The sequence below is a fragment of the Colius striatus genome, chromosome 7 (genome assembly GCF_028858725.1).
Source record: "Colius striatus isolate bColStr4 chromosome 7, bColStr4.1.hap1, whole genome shotgun sequence".
Taxonomy (NCBI): Eukaryota; Metazoa; Chordata; class Aves; order Coliiformes; family Coliidae; genus Colius; species Colius striatus.
Genome location: NC_084765.1, coordinates 1,875,216 through 1,893,696, shown reverse-complemented (window position 1 = coordinate 1,893,696; position 18,481 = coordinate 1,875,216). Strand labels below are relative to the sequence as shown.

At 43.4% G+C, this 18,481-nt stretch overlaps 1 protein-coding gene across 1 annotated transcript in view; it reads right to left on the bottom strand.

The window, feature by feature from the left end:
- The window catches only part of ABTB2 (ankyrin repeat and BTB domain containing 2), a 126,167-nt gene extending 110,354 nt beyond the window's left edge, over positions 1-15,813 (bottom strand). The window contains exon 1 of the mRNA XM_061999427.1: positions 14,667-15,813. Coding sequence (XP_061855411.1) covers positions 14,667-15,531 — 865 coding nt within the window. The 5' untranslated portion in view covers positions 15,532-15,813. The remainder of the gene's footprint in view (positions 1-14,666) is intronic.
- Between the last annotated feature and the right edge of the window lie 2,668 nt (positions 15,814-18,481).

The window sequence follows — 18,481 nt, the reverse complement described above, 5'->3', positions numbered from 1 at the left end:
CCTGGTATTGCCAGTCACTCTGGAAAGAGCCTCCTGACTGCTGCCTCCTCCTTGCTGCACTTCATCTCTGCAGCTCTGCCACAGCTTCCCTGCACTCTGCCTGGGCAGAATTCAACAGCAGTTTCTAACCAGCCCTTCCACACTAGTCAAGGTGAGATGGAGATGACAGCAGAGCACATAACATAATTACGTATGCAGTATTCATTTGGCAGAATGATAATGAGCAGAGAATACAGGAGCTGATACTGAACTTCACATTGTTTAATATCTTCATAAACAGCCTCAACAAGTTCATGAGTAACTCTGTTTTAGGCTCCCAACTTCAAGAGGGATGCAGATAAACTGCAAAGAGACCACCGGAGGATCACTGCCTGAAAACAGTCAGGGACCTACAGCTTTCAGGGAGGGAGAGGAGGATCTGTGCTTGCTTCAGTTGGCTATGAGGACATTAAAGGCCAATTTAAAACAAGTCTGCAACTATCTGAAAGGTAGCTACAAAAATTACAGAGTCAGCCTCTTCTCAGGAGTGCCACACCAAGGGCACTGGCCACAAACCATGGCTTGGGAAGCTCAGGCTGGACATTAGCAGAAGCTTCTTCATTAAGTGAGCAGGTTGCTCTGTGCAATCTAGCACACAGGTCTTTTCAAGATCTAGAGAACCAAAGCCATTGCTTACCTCACCTAGTTGTGGCAGGAGTCCAACTACAGGTGGGATATCAGACTAGACCTCTGGGAGCTCCTCTTCACCAGCATTTCAGTGATCATAACATGACCAAGTACTTATACAGTGCAATCAAGTCTTCCAGCTCCCAAAGTATTCATTTCTATTCTTTCCTCCCACCTTTTCTTGGGTCTAATTCACAAGGTCACAGTACTTGCACAATGAATGAATCAAAGACACTCAACCCCCCAAAAACACTAAGTGGTGAACTGCCAGCCCATACAACTTCTCTGATGTCAGTGGGGACACTGACTGTAACAGAGCATGTCACCATGACATTCATGAAAAAAGCCTGCAAGATATATCTATATGAAACACTTAATTCCTTTCTTCAGTGCTGCTTTTGTCTTAGCTTGGCATAAACTGAGGAAAAGATAGGGGCAAAGGGAAGGAGGAAGCACATAATTCACTGCCCATAAAAGTAAATGTAACATTCATTAAATGCCTGAACTTCTTGAACAGAACCAAACACTTAAGCAATGCTTAATTCCTTCAACACTACTGCCTGCTCAGTCTGAATGTTGTTACCAAAGACTGGCTGATTACTTGCATTAGGAAGTTGAGGCCAAAGAATAATGTCTCCCCAAGCAGCCAGTTGGAAAAAAACCCCCATAATCTGTGAACAGCTGTGTGACTGCTGCACAACAGTTTTGGGAAAGCAGCGCTACAAGGTCAGATTCTGATCCATTACATCACTGTATGTCGAGATAAACTCTATTGCTGACAGAAGCTGTTACTGATGTAAAGTAAGCTCAGAGTCCAGTCCACAATCTGTTGGATAGACAGCAGAATACAGCTCATTAGCATAGCTACATGAATGCCATTATTCAAACTAAATGATTGCTCCGTTGCCTCTCAGCACGCCAAGCCAGGCGTATTTGAGGAGAAGACAGAATTGAGACCCCAAGAGATCTCATTCTGGTTCACCTCATATGCTTCTACTAACTGTTTCATCCAGTGAAGGCTGCCAGTTTTATGAACTAGTATGTATTAAAGAACACCACAAACCTGACTGTATCGTCTCAATGAAATGAAAACGTTGGTTGTGTACTTTCATTCAGCTTTTAGGGAAAGCTTGATCCCGTGGTTACAATCACACGTTGGTTTGCAGGAGCAGTTGTGTTACACTCTCAGGCACATGACAGAGCAGGTTGCTGACCAGATCCCTCAGAAAAGTCATCCTCTGACACCTTCCTCCATCTCTAAATAAATCAAGGTGTTAATGGTTGATCCACTTACTCCCAGCACCCAAAAATCTCTGCAACAAGTTAACGTGATTATAACATAGTAAACTTCAGCTACCATTAGAACTACACAGGGGATATGTAAGAAAGACACTTTGCCAAGGAGCTTAGGGGTCTAAACACAGAGTAAGTTCCTTGCAAAACAAGTGTTGAGGTTTTTGAGCAGATTTTCCTCCCCTGAAAGTCTTAAAGGCTTTTCTATTGGCAAAAACTAAACAAAAAGAAGCCACCAACCCAGGGCAAAAATCTACACATGGCAACTATGGGACAAGATGAGAGTTCACAGCAGTTCTTTGCTTGTGCAGATGTTTCTACAGTTGCCTTCTGCTCCTAAAAATGAGTAAAGAAGAAAGGCAACCCTTCATCAGGAATCCCTTTTGGGTTTGCTCCCTGTTATAACTTAATTTGATGCTCTTAAGATTGAAATACATTCTTTCTCAGCAGCCCTGATATTCCAAAATGCACAATAGATGAAAGAAGGTTGTTTAAAATAATAAATGAAGGTCAAGCCAAGTGATTAATGCATTCTTTAAGGTGTTTTGCTGATTTTCTTCCAAGAATAAGCAGCTGCATTATATGAACTGCTTCATTTCTCTTCAACAGCACATCACAAAAAGGAGAAGGAATCCCTCCCACATGAGTCTTTTAAAGCACATGATGTTCATCACATAAGCACAGAAAATAACCTGTTGACCCTGAAAAACAGAAATGTATCCTCAGATGAACTAATCCCATACAATGAATACATTTTTACAGACATAGACTGATCAAGCTTCTCAGTAATGTTTAAGAAAACAGCAAGGTTAGGAAGGCAATTCATTCTCAATTCACATCTGTATTCAGACCCCAAAGTCAAATCAGAATTCCTCGATTGATCCCTAATTAAGACAAATCAAATACAACTTTTCTGTGGCTGACAGTCAGTTGAAGCTAGTCAATGCAAGCTTCATGACTAGTTTTAAGCAAGAAATATTCTATCTCCCCCAACAACTGGCTCAAGGGACCTGACAACAAAAGATCTCATACCTCCAAGAACAGCAGAGATTGAAAATAGGAGAGACAGAAGCTCCTCACAATTGTGGAATATCAGAAGGAGTTATAACAACAGATTGTTCAAATCAGTCTTACTCAATCACTGGAGCACTTCTTTGTTATGTATTCTCATCAGAGGAATAGTTGGCAGTGTTCACATGTAAATCAGCAGCAGCTTTTTGGATCACCTCTTTTAATGCAGAATCAGCTCAAACTTTGGAGAATTCTGATGTTTCTCTCGCTAGAACGCTTTTCAGAAACACAATGAGCTGCTGAAGACTCAGGCAGATGGCTTGGCTGAGACACTGTACAGTTTGGAAATTGTCTCCAGTCAGATTTTATTGAAAATAAAAAAGTAAAAATCAGTAAGTCTTTTTGAGATGCTATTACACATCAAACAAGCTGCAGTTACAGGAAGATACAGGGTCATGAAACAGACTGCCTCATTCACCGAGCCCAGCCCCAGGGTTAAATGCTACCTAAGTCATTTGATTTCTAAATGGGATTAATTGGTAGCTTCAGTCTCATTCCTGGCAGATACATCACCATTGCACCCAGCAATATTTGGCACTGTAACAGACAGATCTCACCTACTCATTCATTCTTCCAACAGGACTACATAGCCAACTAAGGCAAGCAGGACGCAGTTCTTAGGGCCAAATCAAAGCTATGGTTGAAAAATGCCTGGAGAACAAAGCACCCTCTTGTCTGGCTCCCCTCAATCAGAATTTAAAACCATAGATGGGCCTGGCAGAAAAAACCATTTAGTTCAGCTTTTTGACACCATAAGTTTGCTGAGCTTCTGTTCTGTCAGTCCAGAACACTGCACTAGCATGGCTCTGAGTGATTTATCATTGGTTTTCAGTTAAGGAACACTTCTTATATAAAGATTAAATTAGAACCTGATGGAGAAATGATTCTCTGCCATCATTTGTCAAAGGAGCATAAGCTGACCAGGTGCACACTACTTTTTGGACACACTGGAAGCTTTGCAAACCGTGCAGTTTGTTAACTGTAGATTATTATGCTGACTCTCCCATGGACAGACAAGAAAACTGTTTGCTCTCCAAAGCAAGTCACCCCAGTATTCCCTGGTATAACCTACAATTCAAAGAAAATACATTGATAACTCTGACCCTATGGTCAACCCAGCACTAGAAAGCGATCCAGCTCCACTGACCAAACACCTTCTGCATCCCTGTCTCTTGCCAGACCTCATCTGCACCCTCCTATGGCTATTCTCTGAAATCATTACACAGAACTCAGGCCTTGTTCCTTAAAAACAAAACCAAATCTCAAAGTGATGGTGAGTGCAGGGGAAGAAGGGAAAGCAGGGGGCTGCTCTTTTGTTTGAGATGGGAAGACAAAACTCAGCCTGGTTAGTTGATGTGTGTCAGGGGCCTGAGTCTCTAATGCTTTACTCTTCTTTCAGATCAGCATAGCCATTTCAGCCAGGGTTGAATCAGGCCCCTGGTATATAAATGGATCATTTGAAGTTATACATGTTACTTTACATGGAAAAAATTCAAGCTTCTAAAAAAAAAATGAGCATATAAAATATAAAAAGACATTTAAAATGTGCATACACACACACACAAGCCAGTTTTACTTTGCACTGCCTGTTCAGTAGAACAGATAGCCTGTTCTCTGACTCTCTTTTAACTGCAAACCCTATACTAGCTGTGTATATTTTGGACCCTTTCCCATCCTACCATGATTTCCTGTCTGAGTCTGCAGCCCATGGCAACAGCAGAAAATTGGAGTGCAGGCTTTGCAGATGGTGGTAGGTCAAATGCCCTGTGCCAATTTAGTGTCCTCTTCCCCAACATATGCATTATCTAAGTCTTGGCTATATGGCAGGAGTTACCTTCGTGCTAATGAATTAGCATTTAGAAATTTACATCTTGGGCTTGCTTTAGGGGATTTCTGGCCTTCTGCAAGTGAACAGAAAAGCCCCCAGTCCCACAGCCTTACATACACATCATCATACTAGAAAAGGAAAATCATATTCTGAACTGCTGTCAAGGTAGAAGAAAATTCACACAGCTTTATTGCTCAGTTCTGGTGGGTCACAGGTCGTTGCAACTGTTTAAAACTGAAGCAAAACAGTCCCCTCCCCAAATGTATTGATGTGCAGCTCATATATCATCTCACAAAATAACCTATGGTGAAAGCTGCATCTCCATATGTCTGCAACAGAAATGCGAGGCCCAACGCTACACAGGGAAAACGTGCCAGAAACAATTCCAGGGTTGTTGTCCCTTGGGAAATGTAGTGTTAAACATGAATCTTCCTTCAGGGGCTTTAATAAGAGACTCTGCATCTGGCATTGCCTCAAAGGAACAGAGCAGGGGGGGATGGAGGGGGGGGGTGTGTGATGGGGGAAAGGACATACTTTTTTTGTCACCCACATCACACTCACTGGTGTGGCTACAAAATGACCTCTGTACAGATGCTTTAAATCCTCCCTGTTCCCAGCACACATGACAGGACATCCAGGTTTTGCCATGGAATGAATGGTCACCATCAAAGCTTCTCCCAGCTCGAGGTGTAAAGCTCTTAAGTTTATTACAAAGTACTAAAACAAAACTACCTCAGACATATGTGGCCTCAATCCAAGTAATTTCAATGGAAGAGCTCAGGCAACTGCTTCAAACAGAATTCAGTCTTTTCTGATATGCAACACAATTCCTTTGCTTTTGCAAGGGATCACACTAAATCCCTAGGCCACTGCTTTACTCCATACTAAAATGTTCTGGTCTCTCAACATTGGTAAATAAACACTCAGTTCTCCACCTGGAGCCTAGTTCACAACTCTGATCAGTTTTCTTGACTTTCTGCCACTCTCCTACCTACACCACACCCAGGAGAAGCATTATTCAGAATTAAGAGATTCACAAACCTATTCTGGATATCAATCAAAGTCCCATTAAAGCTCATGGAAATGATTCCTTTGGCTCCAGCAAGATTAAGCTTGAAGTTAAGCAGCAGTTCCCACATGGATTCCGAGCAGGTCACCGACAACAATTCTGACCAATTTCCTACTTGATGATCTTACTGACATCACCCTCAAGTATCTTGGAAGTTCAAACAGAACTGATAACACTTTCAAGGCATAATTTCCATAGCATAAGAGAACTTTTCATAACACTTCTTGGAAAAAAGCAACAGAGAAACCACATGAGCCCAGAGACAAGCTTTAAACATCTTTCTACATTGACAAGAGAATGAAATGGTTTATTTCAAACAACTAATAAAGATATTATATCTTGGTTGCCTACTAGTACAGCTTTCCATCATCTTCTCCTCCCTTTTAAGTTAAACTATCACTTCAGCAAATATCCAAAGACACGTTATAAATTTGATGTTGCAACGTAAAGGTACCAGAAACCATCCTGAGAGCAAAATAAAACTGTATTGGTTTAACTCTGAAGTGATTTTTATGATCTCTAGACTAAACTAAACTGTCAATGCAAGTTGAGCACAAAACAGAGTGGGGGGCAGAGGGAAGATAATATTGAAACCAAAAAGGAGAAATTCAGTGTGCAATTGGCCAGAAATTATATCACCCCCAGAGAGGAAATACACTTGCTTCTATATTATCTCTTCTGTTATTACAACATCCACACATCCCAAACCTTTTGGTTAGACCTGTGGTATTAGCTGAGGAAATTACACAAAGACTGAAGAAGAAATAAAAAGGAAACCTCTCAAGCATTTGGGATGCAGAAGCAGATGAGTACTTCCAAGGACAAATTTCCAGTGTGCCCCAGTCCATTCATGTTTCTCGTGACTTGCATTACTGATTCTTCCCGAATTCAGCACACAACAGAACACTCCAAAAAGACACCTCTGAAGTCAACACTCCAGTGTAAGGGCTGACAGAGGGATGCTCTCTGCCTGCATGTATGCATACCTACCACAGAAACACCACACCTCCTCCTGTCCAGAGCAGCATCCTGACACCGTTCCTCACCCATCAGAGACAGAGGCTGCAGGGTCATCAGCAGATCAATCCACATGGAATCAAAGAGGAGTGAACTGTCTAAAAGCAACTAGAACACTAGGTTTTTGCTTTCATCTACTAGGTTTGACACAACTCTGTGCTACACGAAGCACTGGGTGGTCATTTAAACAAAACAAAGCAAAGAAGAAATTGACTTCTAAATTCTACCAAAACATCAAAAAATACAAAACAGTTTGAAGAAACAATATGAGGTGAAACTGAATCCCCTGCTGTAGCTGCTTGCCAATATTCAACTCTTGCCCTTCAGCTCAGAGAGTAGTGTGCTTTGTTTACAAACAATAAATGTTAAATATTAGAAGAAAATCTATTCACTGTCATCTTGGAACTAATGATGAAAAAGCCCAGAGTTATGTAGGATAAAGAAAATAGATAATGATGCCTTTGCAGGTTTATCTTTTTGATGTCAATGCCCCAGCATAAACACATAGTCCTCCTTTCTTCTTTAGATCTCAGGCAAAAGACTGCAGATTGGGCTGGAAATTAAAGTAACACAAGTATCCAACATGGGCTGTAATGTTATAAACACTAGAGAAAGGGACAAGCAGATTATGTCTTCTGTAGTGTTCTTTTCCTCTCATCCCTGAAATCCCATAAACAACATTGACTTTGATCTTGCATAGCCCCATAGCAAATGTATCAGTTGCTATAAATCTACATGCATGAACTGAGAAGCTAGTCTGAAATGTTTATTTGGCTTGAGTTCTTAGTCTCTAGCCTATGATTATACCACACATACTCCTCATCTCATGTATTTTGGTGTTTCTACACAAAACCTACAGCAATTACTTCAGCACATTTGCCACAATTTTACTTTTTGTTTTGCTTATGCCAAGATTTTCTCTTTTTTTTTTGGACAGGGAGGGTCAAATGAAGTCTCCTGATAAACTGCTGTGGCACTGTAACACTATAAAAAAGTCACTTGGAACCTTCTCTACCTTTCTTCTAATTTACTTTTTTAGTAAAGTGATCAAAAAGAATCAGTGCTTAGACTTCATTTTCACAAACCTATCAAACTCTGTGCATAAAATGAGCAAACAAATGGAGGTGCATACTCTCAATGTAACACGACATACCTGCATAGAGAGAATGCTTGACATGAATACATGACTGACCCAAAGATGGTGAAGAAGGTGCTTTGCCTTCTACTGTCTCTATCACTCCACAGCCTGAGAGCACTGTGAGGTGACCTTGCAGTGCCTTCCAAAAGCTGGTATTTTGCTCAATTCAGATGTGGAGGAGGTGAAGCAGCCTGGTGAATATCAAACTGGTTTTAAGGAAGAAATGGTTCAAGTGTAATAATGAAATAACCAGAATGAGACACACAAGTCCTCGGGCTTACAACTAACCTATGAGTTGTCCAAGTCAAACCCAGAGCAAGAATGCTGGACAGTTTTTGCTTGTTGGACAGGAAGAAGGTGAAGCACATTCCCAGCAATCCCTGTGACCTGACTGAATGATTCTCACAGGTAAAGTCCACAATCTTGGTTCTGATGAATGTCTATTTCGAATAAACGTTTCTCCTTAAGATCATAGTAAAGACCAATCCAAACAACTGCCTCCAAAAGGACCACCACACAACACATTGACTACACTTAATGAAATCACCTCATTAAGTAACAGGTTTGGAGCAGATGCAGAGGAAGTTTCCAATTCTAACTGACTTTCATCTGCAAGTAACACATAGCAAGTAGGTTTTAATAGACAAGGGGTTTATAGCTCAGAATTCCATTTAACTTGAATTTAGAAGGACTGCTCCTTAGTTTCCTCTCCTGAAGACAGCAGTGGTTACAGCATACCCTTCCCCTCAGAAGTCACTTCCACGTTATTCATTCTATCCCACACATTCCATTCTCCCAAATGCTACAGCCACCACCCAAGCAGGCTGCAGGCAGACACTTTAATTACAGGTTGACAACAACCCTTGGTCATGCCTTGCCCGTAGCACTGGGTCTCTCCGTGCTCCAGTTGCCAAGCATACCAAATCACACCTGCAGTAGCCAAACCTTTCCTAAGGATGAGCTCACAGTCCCAGCTTAGCTTGTGACCTAAGTCCAAGGGCAAGTCTGGATGCGTTTAGGTGAAAGGAACAAACCTTCCAGCATTTGTCCACCCTTTCTGCTTTCTATTATTGCTTTCTTGCAATAGGCCTGCACTGCCAACAAGAAGAGTCTATTAAAAAGGCTTTCCTCACTCCTAAATGCACAATTTGGAATCCTGAAAGTGACTTACATGTTCTCAACAAGGCCTAGCAGTTTGGGCTTCTTTAAATGCAGCTCTTGTCCTGTAAGGGTAGGAATCAAGAGCTCTGTTCAAATATTTTGGTCCCAGTTTGTCAACTGAAGCCATCATCACACTGGTTTTCCCATTACCTCAGGCTTACTTATATTTAACCAAATGTGTTAGGCACTTATGTTCAAAATAACATGTAAATTAATCCCATTTAATTGCCCCTCAGCCCAAATTCTCATAGTTCAACATGAGCAAAACAGACATTTTCTGCTGTTGGCTACTGGTAGAGTAGAACACACAGAGAGAGGCTTTTCTTAACGTCCAGAGTGTAAGACTGCAAAATCCTGAGCCCGTAACACTGGGAAAATATTTACATGTAAGAACCACTTCTGTTGACCAGAAAAGGTTAGTGTTGACTAAACACAAAAAGAGCTAAAATGTAACCAAATCATTATTTTGATGTTGTTTCCAAACATTCTGAAGAACAAAGACTTCTGAGGGATTCACTGGGCATGGCTGAGCATCAAGTGGGTTTATTGTGTTTAGAAGCCTCTGTTTCTCTCCTTTTGAATTCTTCTGGCACAACAGACAAATTGCTCAGGACAAACACCTATTCATTTTGCATTTTAAGAAGGGACAACATAGTGGTTTAGTGAAGATCCCAGGATTAATACTGCCTTTGGGCTTATTTTGACATTTTCTTCCATTGCTGTATGATGAGATCTTTTTAAAAATGAAACAACTTTGAGTCCAACACTAGAATCTTGGAGTTAAGCTCTGGAGTGCAAATGGGCATTTTGGAGCTTCAGAGCTTTCTGAAGTTATTTAAGTGCTGTTGTCTGTTGTAAATGGGTATGTTCAGTACTTTACTTCATAGATTTCACGTGACAGAGGGCTTTATAAACTGAAACATTTCCCTTGCAGTGTTGCATACCCAGACATCACCACCTCAAACTGGGCAAAGGGACAGAAAAGTGAAACAGATAAGAAAAGAATCTCTAAACAGACCATTAACTAGATTAATTGAATCATTGCAGGTACATGAGCAGAAAGGATTACAACAGGAAAACACTACAATAACATTAACAGCCAAACAAGATCTTTTCAGTGTAAAGAGATTTTTCATCTCAAATCCATTATTAAAACCTATTTTGTTCCAAATTCACCATCACCCTATGTTACTCTTGCATTGAGTTTTGGAATAGCCCCAACTTAATCCCACCTAAGATTTAAAGCCAGACAGAATATATACAACATCCATGCACTGAGCCAATCTCAAGATAGAGGAGGTGATTTGTAATGGGAAAGATCAGTTAGGGAAGTTCACTGGCAACCATCAACTCTCCCCAGATGAGATGAGTTTTAAGTTTCAAACCACATAAGAAATAAGATGGGGTACATGAAGGTAGCTCAGTTCAGAAGGCTGCCTGAAAGGAATTTTTATAGTGGTGTAGCTCTAAAAACCCTCAATGTTCAAATCAGCTATAATGTTTAACCTACATTAGGGCAGTGAGAAATGTAAAAGCAAATGGGATATGTCCATGGTTGATGCTCAGTAAGGTGTGCCACATAGAGAAGAAAATTCATCCCTGATTGAATTTTATGGAGTCCAAATCATTCCCTCCCACTGTGCCAAAAGGTTCCACGTATCCCTCCTCAACCCCTTTCTAAGGAAAACATCTCAACACACAAGTAGGGCTTATTTCAGCCTCTTTTTCTACATCTCATCAGCTGAGCAAACCAACAGGCTCATTTGTGGATTAGTTCAGCCACAGAGAATTTCAAGTGTTTCAGCTAAGAGGTACATGAAGAAACAGTATTACCAAGTGAAATTCCACCCCCCACTTCTTTTTTTTTCTGCAAAAACATCTGTCAACACTTATATCTCCAGAACACCAGGATGTGCTGATGCATTAAATAGCACAGCAGGTGTATTGGCTGTCACAGGAGGGCTTGGTAATAACCAGATAGTTACACACAACATAAGTGCTGTAGTTAATAGGGCAATAATATCAAAATGTATTTGCAGCGCTGACAGTTCAGACTCTAATGAACCATGCACCAGTCCAACCCAGGAACATCAAGTAAAAGAATCACATTTCCAAGGTAAGTTCACGTTTCTCCTTGTTTCCCAGCAAATGTTTTAAATGAATAGACCCTACTATTCCAAATTAGCATGTCCCAAAATCCCTGTGGAACTGCTGGGCGTGTTCTCTCCTTCGGCTGTAATCAAACCAATGCATAGATCTCCATGTCATTAGAAATTAAGAACAGAAAATTAAACATGTTTAGGTGGGTTTTTTTTAACCTTCCAATAGTTATGTCACTACCTGCTTCTCTCTTTTGCTGCTTTTGTCTCATTTTCTTTCCAGCTTGCATTGCATTATTTTTGCAACATTCCACCTAGGCTCTGTCTAAAATGATTTGTCCCTTGCAGGCATTAACACACCCAGAGAGCTTTACAGAACTCCTTATGGCCACAAGCTCAGATGACATTCCTCCTTCCAAGGCAGAGATTAAGTCCTAGGCGTGAAGTCAGGACTCACAATGACAACAGAAAATGTCTCGCAGAAGCAGCAAATAGTTGATTCAACAACAGCTTCACAGCAAGGGCAAATAAATAAGGAAGCCATAGATTATTTGGTGTTTAAAAAATGCTAAAATTCCCCTTAAGTTTTAAACTTTACCCTTCACACACCAGCTGTTGACTAAAACACATTTGTTATGATACAGAATATTAAGCTTGCAGCCTCCAAAGCCTTAAAAACAGTGCTTGGACTACAGTCTTTGATGGGGGATTAGCCACTTGAGGAAATAGAGTTTTAAAGCTCAGCCTCTTGAGAATACACCAAGATTTATGTGTTTACTTATGTTTCTTAAGACTCCAAAGAAGCACACTATCCTGATCTAATATTGAAAATGGTATTCAGTAGATCATAATGCCAGAAAGGGCCATTATGATAATCCAGTGCAATCTTCTGCATAGTATGCTGCCAGGGATTTCATCCAGAGATTGCAACGCTTGACTGGAGCTGGAACTTAACCTCTAAGTGCTTTTTATCTCTAACATCAAACTCGCTGCTATAAAACAAAACCCAACAAACATAAGGCCAAGTTCCCAATTTACAAGAACTCTATTAAAATGCTCTTACAAGAAAAGAAACAAAAAGGACAGTAAAGCAAGTTTTCCTGCTCCTTTTAGTGGAATAAATCCAGTTACTTCACCGCTAGATCTGCCTCAGATTTAAACTGATGTAAAAGATCATTTGAAAGCACTGGAGAATGATGGGAATGGTACTAATTGACAGTTGCTACAGGGAGAGAATAAAGAAGTTATCTCAAGCTTCTTTTGCCTCTGTATAAAACCATTTGTGGTCTTCTAACTGCAAGAAAAGCCATTTAGAAGATTTGCTGACTTGTGTCAGGTGAAAGACTAGTGACAGACTGTCCCAGGGAATCACAGGATACCTTCATGTGCAGATTTATTCAATTTTCAGACTTAAAAAATGCATTCAGTTATTGACAGAATTGATCTGAAAGGCAGGGACAACAAAAGAGGCGACAGAAGCCAATCCTTCTGTGGCCACTGACTGCTCGGTATTGCACTACAGAAGCGTTATCGTAACTGACCATTTGGTGGTTTGAATATTTATAAGCATATCCCTGCACAGTCGCTCCTGTTTCCATTGAACACCAACTTCCATTCACTCTTGGCTGTTTTTACAAGAAGGAAATTTTTCTCAACAGTAAAAAAAGCTCAGGAGGGACTGACTCTTGCAGTCCATTTGACACACAGAAGCACGGGGCAGAGAACAGCCAAAACACATGTTTTACCTTACAAAACCACAATATTTTACTCCAGCTTCTCTAAATAAGGAACAAGAGAGGGAACTGAATCGTCTTTTTGGAGCTGGTGACAAACGTTCCCACGGTACACAAACAATTATGACAAGTGTTTTGGCACAGGACAAAACATCCTCACACCTTTACAGTCTCCCACGTAAGAGCTCGCAGTTCCAAAGGTAGATTGTCTACGTTTTAAAGTTAGAGCAATTGTACCAGCGCCAAGAGCACATCCCAAAGGGCTCTTCACATTTATTTCACATACATTTAGCAACACTGTCAAGGGACAGAGGGCAGGTAGAGTGCACAAGACTGGTTTTGTGAGCACCACAGCAGCAGCCATCCTCCTCCGTTGTAATCCGAACCAGGCTGACCCAAAGAGAACAGTCACTGCACCTATCTGATAGTGATTTGAATCGTGACATTATTGCTTTGCTATAATGGCAGGAAATCAATGCACCCAAGGAGCACAAGTTGAGTCAGCTCTTTGCTAACCAAATGTTTCAACACTAACATTCACCTAAGGTGTATTTTTTCTGCAAAGGAAATCCAGCCCTCTGCTTCTCTCTCGTTATGAGATTGTCTTCTGCAAAGGACCAAACCCCTTGATTTTAATCAAGGGTTAAGTCAGAAAGATATTAGGCATGGAATATCTGACTGTAACAATGAGGCTAGGAAAGGTCATGAAACTGTGTGTGGTAAACAGAATACTTTTCTAAATTGACTGTTTCTCTGAATTTTCCAGGGGAAAATGTGGTACTTCTCAGCGTGTCAATGTGAAATAAACAGTGCAGCTTCTGACAGGACTGTCACCACTTAAGCCTTTCAAATTGCTCCTCATCCCAAGATGCCAACATTCCTCTATCTGCTTATTTGCTTAACTGTTCCAAAAGTCTGCTTTCTAAACAGATCACAGAGGTAAGTACCTTACTGCTATGTTATTCTCATTACCGAGGCACCACACCACATACTCACTTTGGCGAGCCAAGCACAAGCTCTTGTTTGTTGCACGAGTCTAACTACAACACAGGTTTTGCTAAACCAGAAAGAAATCAAAGTGATGTGTAGTGACAAGCTTTTGCTCAGAAGCTGAATTTAACTACCACAAAGGTGCTGTATATAGGAACAGCATCTTTAGGATGAAACTGCAGGACACTCACTAGCATGTCAATTTCGTTTAAAAACAAGAGCGGTATTTTTCTGAAGAGCGGCTTTTAAAGCACATTTCATCTCATGGTTACAGAGAAGCCTGTTTACACGCTAGTTAAAGCAAAAATGCTCAAAACAGCAGCTGGTAGAAAGTCAGGAGACACGAGTTAGAACAACAAGGCTTGGCTTCTCACAGCCTCTGCACCTATTATAAACTGGTACATCTTAAGAATAAAGCAGGAGCATTCTTGCGTGGCAAAACCATCACGTTTGCTTTACACACACACACAAACCACGACCAATAATGCAATTCAGATGAAAAGAGAAACCAACAACCCCCCCCCCAAGTCCATAGAAATCAACGATTTGACTGTAAAGCTCATTGGTATCAACGTCAGACATTGTAAAGAGTGGATCTTACCGTTGGCGTTTTTCCCACAGATGAGATGCTCGTAAGGTTGCAACACTCCCCAAAGTTCAGCATCGTTGTTGATAACCATCTCCAGGATCTCAGCTGAGATCTCCCCTCCTCCACCATCTGGGCTCTGACTTGCCAAAACCCTAGCCTTAATCTCTTCTACGAGGTTTTCCATGCAAGCGGTTAGAGAGATGGCTGCGTACTCGTGTATCCTAACCGAGATCCTGGTGTCCACCATCCACCTGAAGAACCTCCCCACCGAAAAGGTGAGGCCACACCTGGCCGATTTCCCTTTCCTCAGCCCATCTCCAGCACTCATGCTGTACAGAGACAGAGCCTTGACGGTCGCCAGGACACAGCTTTCCGACAAGGACCAGCTCTGGATGAGCTTGACAGCGCTTTGCACCTCAAACCTGGTGCACTTGGAGTGCATCACGCTGAGCCGCTGAGCCTCCCTGGAGACCCTGATCAAAGCACGCCTCAGTAACTGCGAGAGCCTCCTGACAGCTTCCTGAGAAAAGCTTCTGCTATTGCCATTTCCTTTCCCTTTTCGGAGGATTCTTCCAATGTCTTCATCAGTCCAAGGGTATTCCTCTAGATCCGGCAGCTTAGGACACTTGGAAAAGATATCTGCAACCTCGGGGTCTTCCGGCAGAACGGTGTTGACGGTATCCCAGCTGTTATTCCTACTGTTCATGGAGCCCGAGTAGTACCACCAGTTGCCTCTGTGTTGAGAAGAGGTGAAAGCTTGGGAATTGGACTTGGAAGAAGAGAGACTGAGCGACCTGCAGGAATCCCCTGCCCCATAACCAGAGTCCAGAGTTAAATCCTCCAGGGTCTTCAGAGTAGAGCTGTATATCCCAGCCATAGGAAAAGACGGGTTAAGCCAACCGCAAAGACCACGAAAGGTGACGAAGCCGGGACGGATTCCCTCCTGCGCTTACCGAGCCGAAGCCGCCCTCCCCAACAGCTGTGCGGGAGAATTTGCAGCACGGCGGGGAAAGAGCCCTCCCCGCACGCCGGCTCCGCCGAGGGCCGGCTACCTCCATCCCGCGGGGAGGCTGCCCTCAGCCATCTTCCTCCCTCGGCGGCGACGGTTGGGCGCGAGCCGCGGAGGGCGCGAGGCGGGGCCGGGCTCCGCGCGAGCCGCTCCGCGGGACACTTTGGCCGCGGCTCCGACTCAACTTCTCCGCCGCGGCTCTGCCGGGGCGCCCCGCACCGCCGCATGCAAATGACCTGCGGGGAGAAGAGCCAATCGGAGGAGCCGACGGAGACGGCCTCCGCCAATGAAACCCGAGTTGGGCGGGGAATATGCAAATAGCACGGGGAGGGGCGGGGCCGGGCGAGGAGCGCTGCCGGCTTGCGGGAGCGGGCGGCAACCGGGGCTTGGCGGCCACTGGCCCCGCTTGCCCAGGGGGGCTTCCCGGCCTGCGCTTCCCTGCCCGGCTCTCGGGAGCTCCGCACGACTGGGCCGGGCGGTGCGGCGGCTTCCCGGGGCCGAGAGTCGCGCACGCGTGGCCCCGCGAGGGTCACCGCCTGAATGGGGGAATTGTGCGCGCGGCCGCGGAGCTCCTAAAAGGAGCCTTTGTGAGGCGGTTTACGCAGCGTTGACCTTGAACCGTGAGCTGGGTACGAAACGGAGGGGCCTGGTTTGTCCCTCCCCTCCCTCCGCCCCAAGCGACCGTCCTGCCCGGGCCGGCGGCGCGGGGTGCGCGGGCCGAGAGCTCCCCCCGGCGGCTGCACCGCGGCGGCGGCGGGAGGCCGGGAGGGATGGGGTGTGAGCGGCAGGAGGAACCTCGCTCCCTCACGTCAGGCAATCCAGCTTTTACATGCGGTTTCCACATCTTTCTACAAGTAACTCCCCTCCAAGTCTGCTACCACGTAGGGCCACCCAACCGCCAAAGCACCCAGCGTTGTCTTCTCACCCTAAATCGCATCCGCTGTAGCTGACAAGGACCTAATACCAAGAGTCCAGTTAATGCTCATCCTCCTTCCACTCCTCCATACAGAGACTGCAAATACCTGACACTTTGTATATTTCCAGCATTGCTTTTTCTACAGCTTTATTTAGAAACACAGCCTTTTGCTTCTGCTCAGAAGGTCTATGCTTGTTTTCTCTCTATAATTACAGAATCACAGAATTGCTTGGGTTAGGAAGGACCTTTAAGATCATCCAACCATTAACCCAGCACTGCCACGGCCACCACTGAACCATGTCCCTCAGCACCACACGTACAAGTCTTTTGGATCCCTTCAGGGATGGTGACTCCACCAGTTCCCTGGGCAGCCTGGGCCAGGGTTTGACAACCCTTTCAGTGAAGAAATTTTTCCTAATATCCAATCTAAACCTCCCCTGGCACAACTTGAGGCTATTTCCTCACATCCTGTCACTTGTAACTTGGGAAAAGAGACTGATTCTCAGCTTCTACCTCCTTTCAGATAGTTGTAGCAAGCAAGCAAGTCTCCCCTCAGCTTCCTTTTCTCCAGGTTGAACATCCCCAGTGCCCTCAGCTGTTACTTGTGAGACCTCTGCTCTTCTCAGTGAAGCTGCTCCCCAGCTTTGTTGGCCTCCTTTGGACACACTGCCCTTCTTTTAGATACTTTTTACTCTTAAATGCATCAGATAACTCAGCAACTGCTCTCATAGGCCTAAGTTGGATCCTTTTGTCTATGAATGACACGGTGAAATGACTGTGATGACCAAAGTAGTGGCAAATAATGATGTTGTTCTTCAACATTCATCAGCCACTAATTTATAACATCCAGTTAAAAGGTAACAACAGGACAGACCTCCACAGTCACCTAGATATGTAAGCTCTGATACAACACCAGGTCTCACAAGTCTATATGTGATTAGCTACAAGTGTAAAATGATTCTCTGGAGGCACTTGCAATAATCTGTTATCTGGTCATGGGGCCACACATCGTGTTCCCACTAATATATCACACATATATGGAAACCTGCCACAGTCCCATGTGCCACAATACTCACATCTTTGGATGAACTCAAAGTCAAAATTGCACTTAGTGCTTCCTGGAATATCTGCACTGAAATAACGTTCATGCCTCCAACTCTCTCTTATTAGCCAGTAATATAGTATTGACAATAACATTAGTGAGTCAGCCACTATGATCATAGAGTAAATGAAAAGAGTAGCCATACAGGCAGACATTTATAGCTAAATAGGGTGTTTTTCATAATCTTTAATAGTCAACAAACCATCAGGAAAGCAAATAAAGATCATCCTCAAAAGCTGCTGCAAAGTGGCTGCTCCAGAGCTTTTCAGTCTCTGCTGAGAAAAGCGGTTATGTGCAATGGCAAACAATGCTGTAAAGAAGTGAAGACTAATTACAGGGGAAATTCAAGGGCAAAATCCATGTCTTTAAAATATCCTCTACCTTATCTGATATCATTTGGAACCTTAAGACCATGGCTGCAGTATTTATCATGGTACTGATATACACCAGTCCAGCGACAGCTTCATGGCTGGTGCAGGATCTCTTCCCACAAGCTTCTGCTTCCCCCTGTTGTGCTTAGTTAGAGCTTTATTTTCCCAAGGCACACCAAGCTTTGTAGAATTAGGCACCTTCGCTGTATCACAGTAACCCACTGACTCCCTCTTGAGGCTGACTGGATTGAAACACCTCAACTACACCGTACTTAAAACTGCTCCAGGATGGCTTATCAAACGTGTGGTAATTCATTTCACCGCAAAATGAAGAATGCTCGGGGAAAAGCTGTGTGATCAACCGCTGGTTGACACACCTCAGGTAACAGGAGTGCGTGTGAACACTGATGAGACATGTGGCACAGCTTC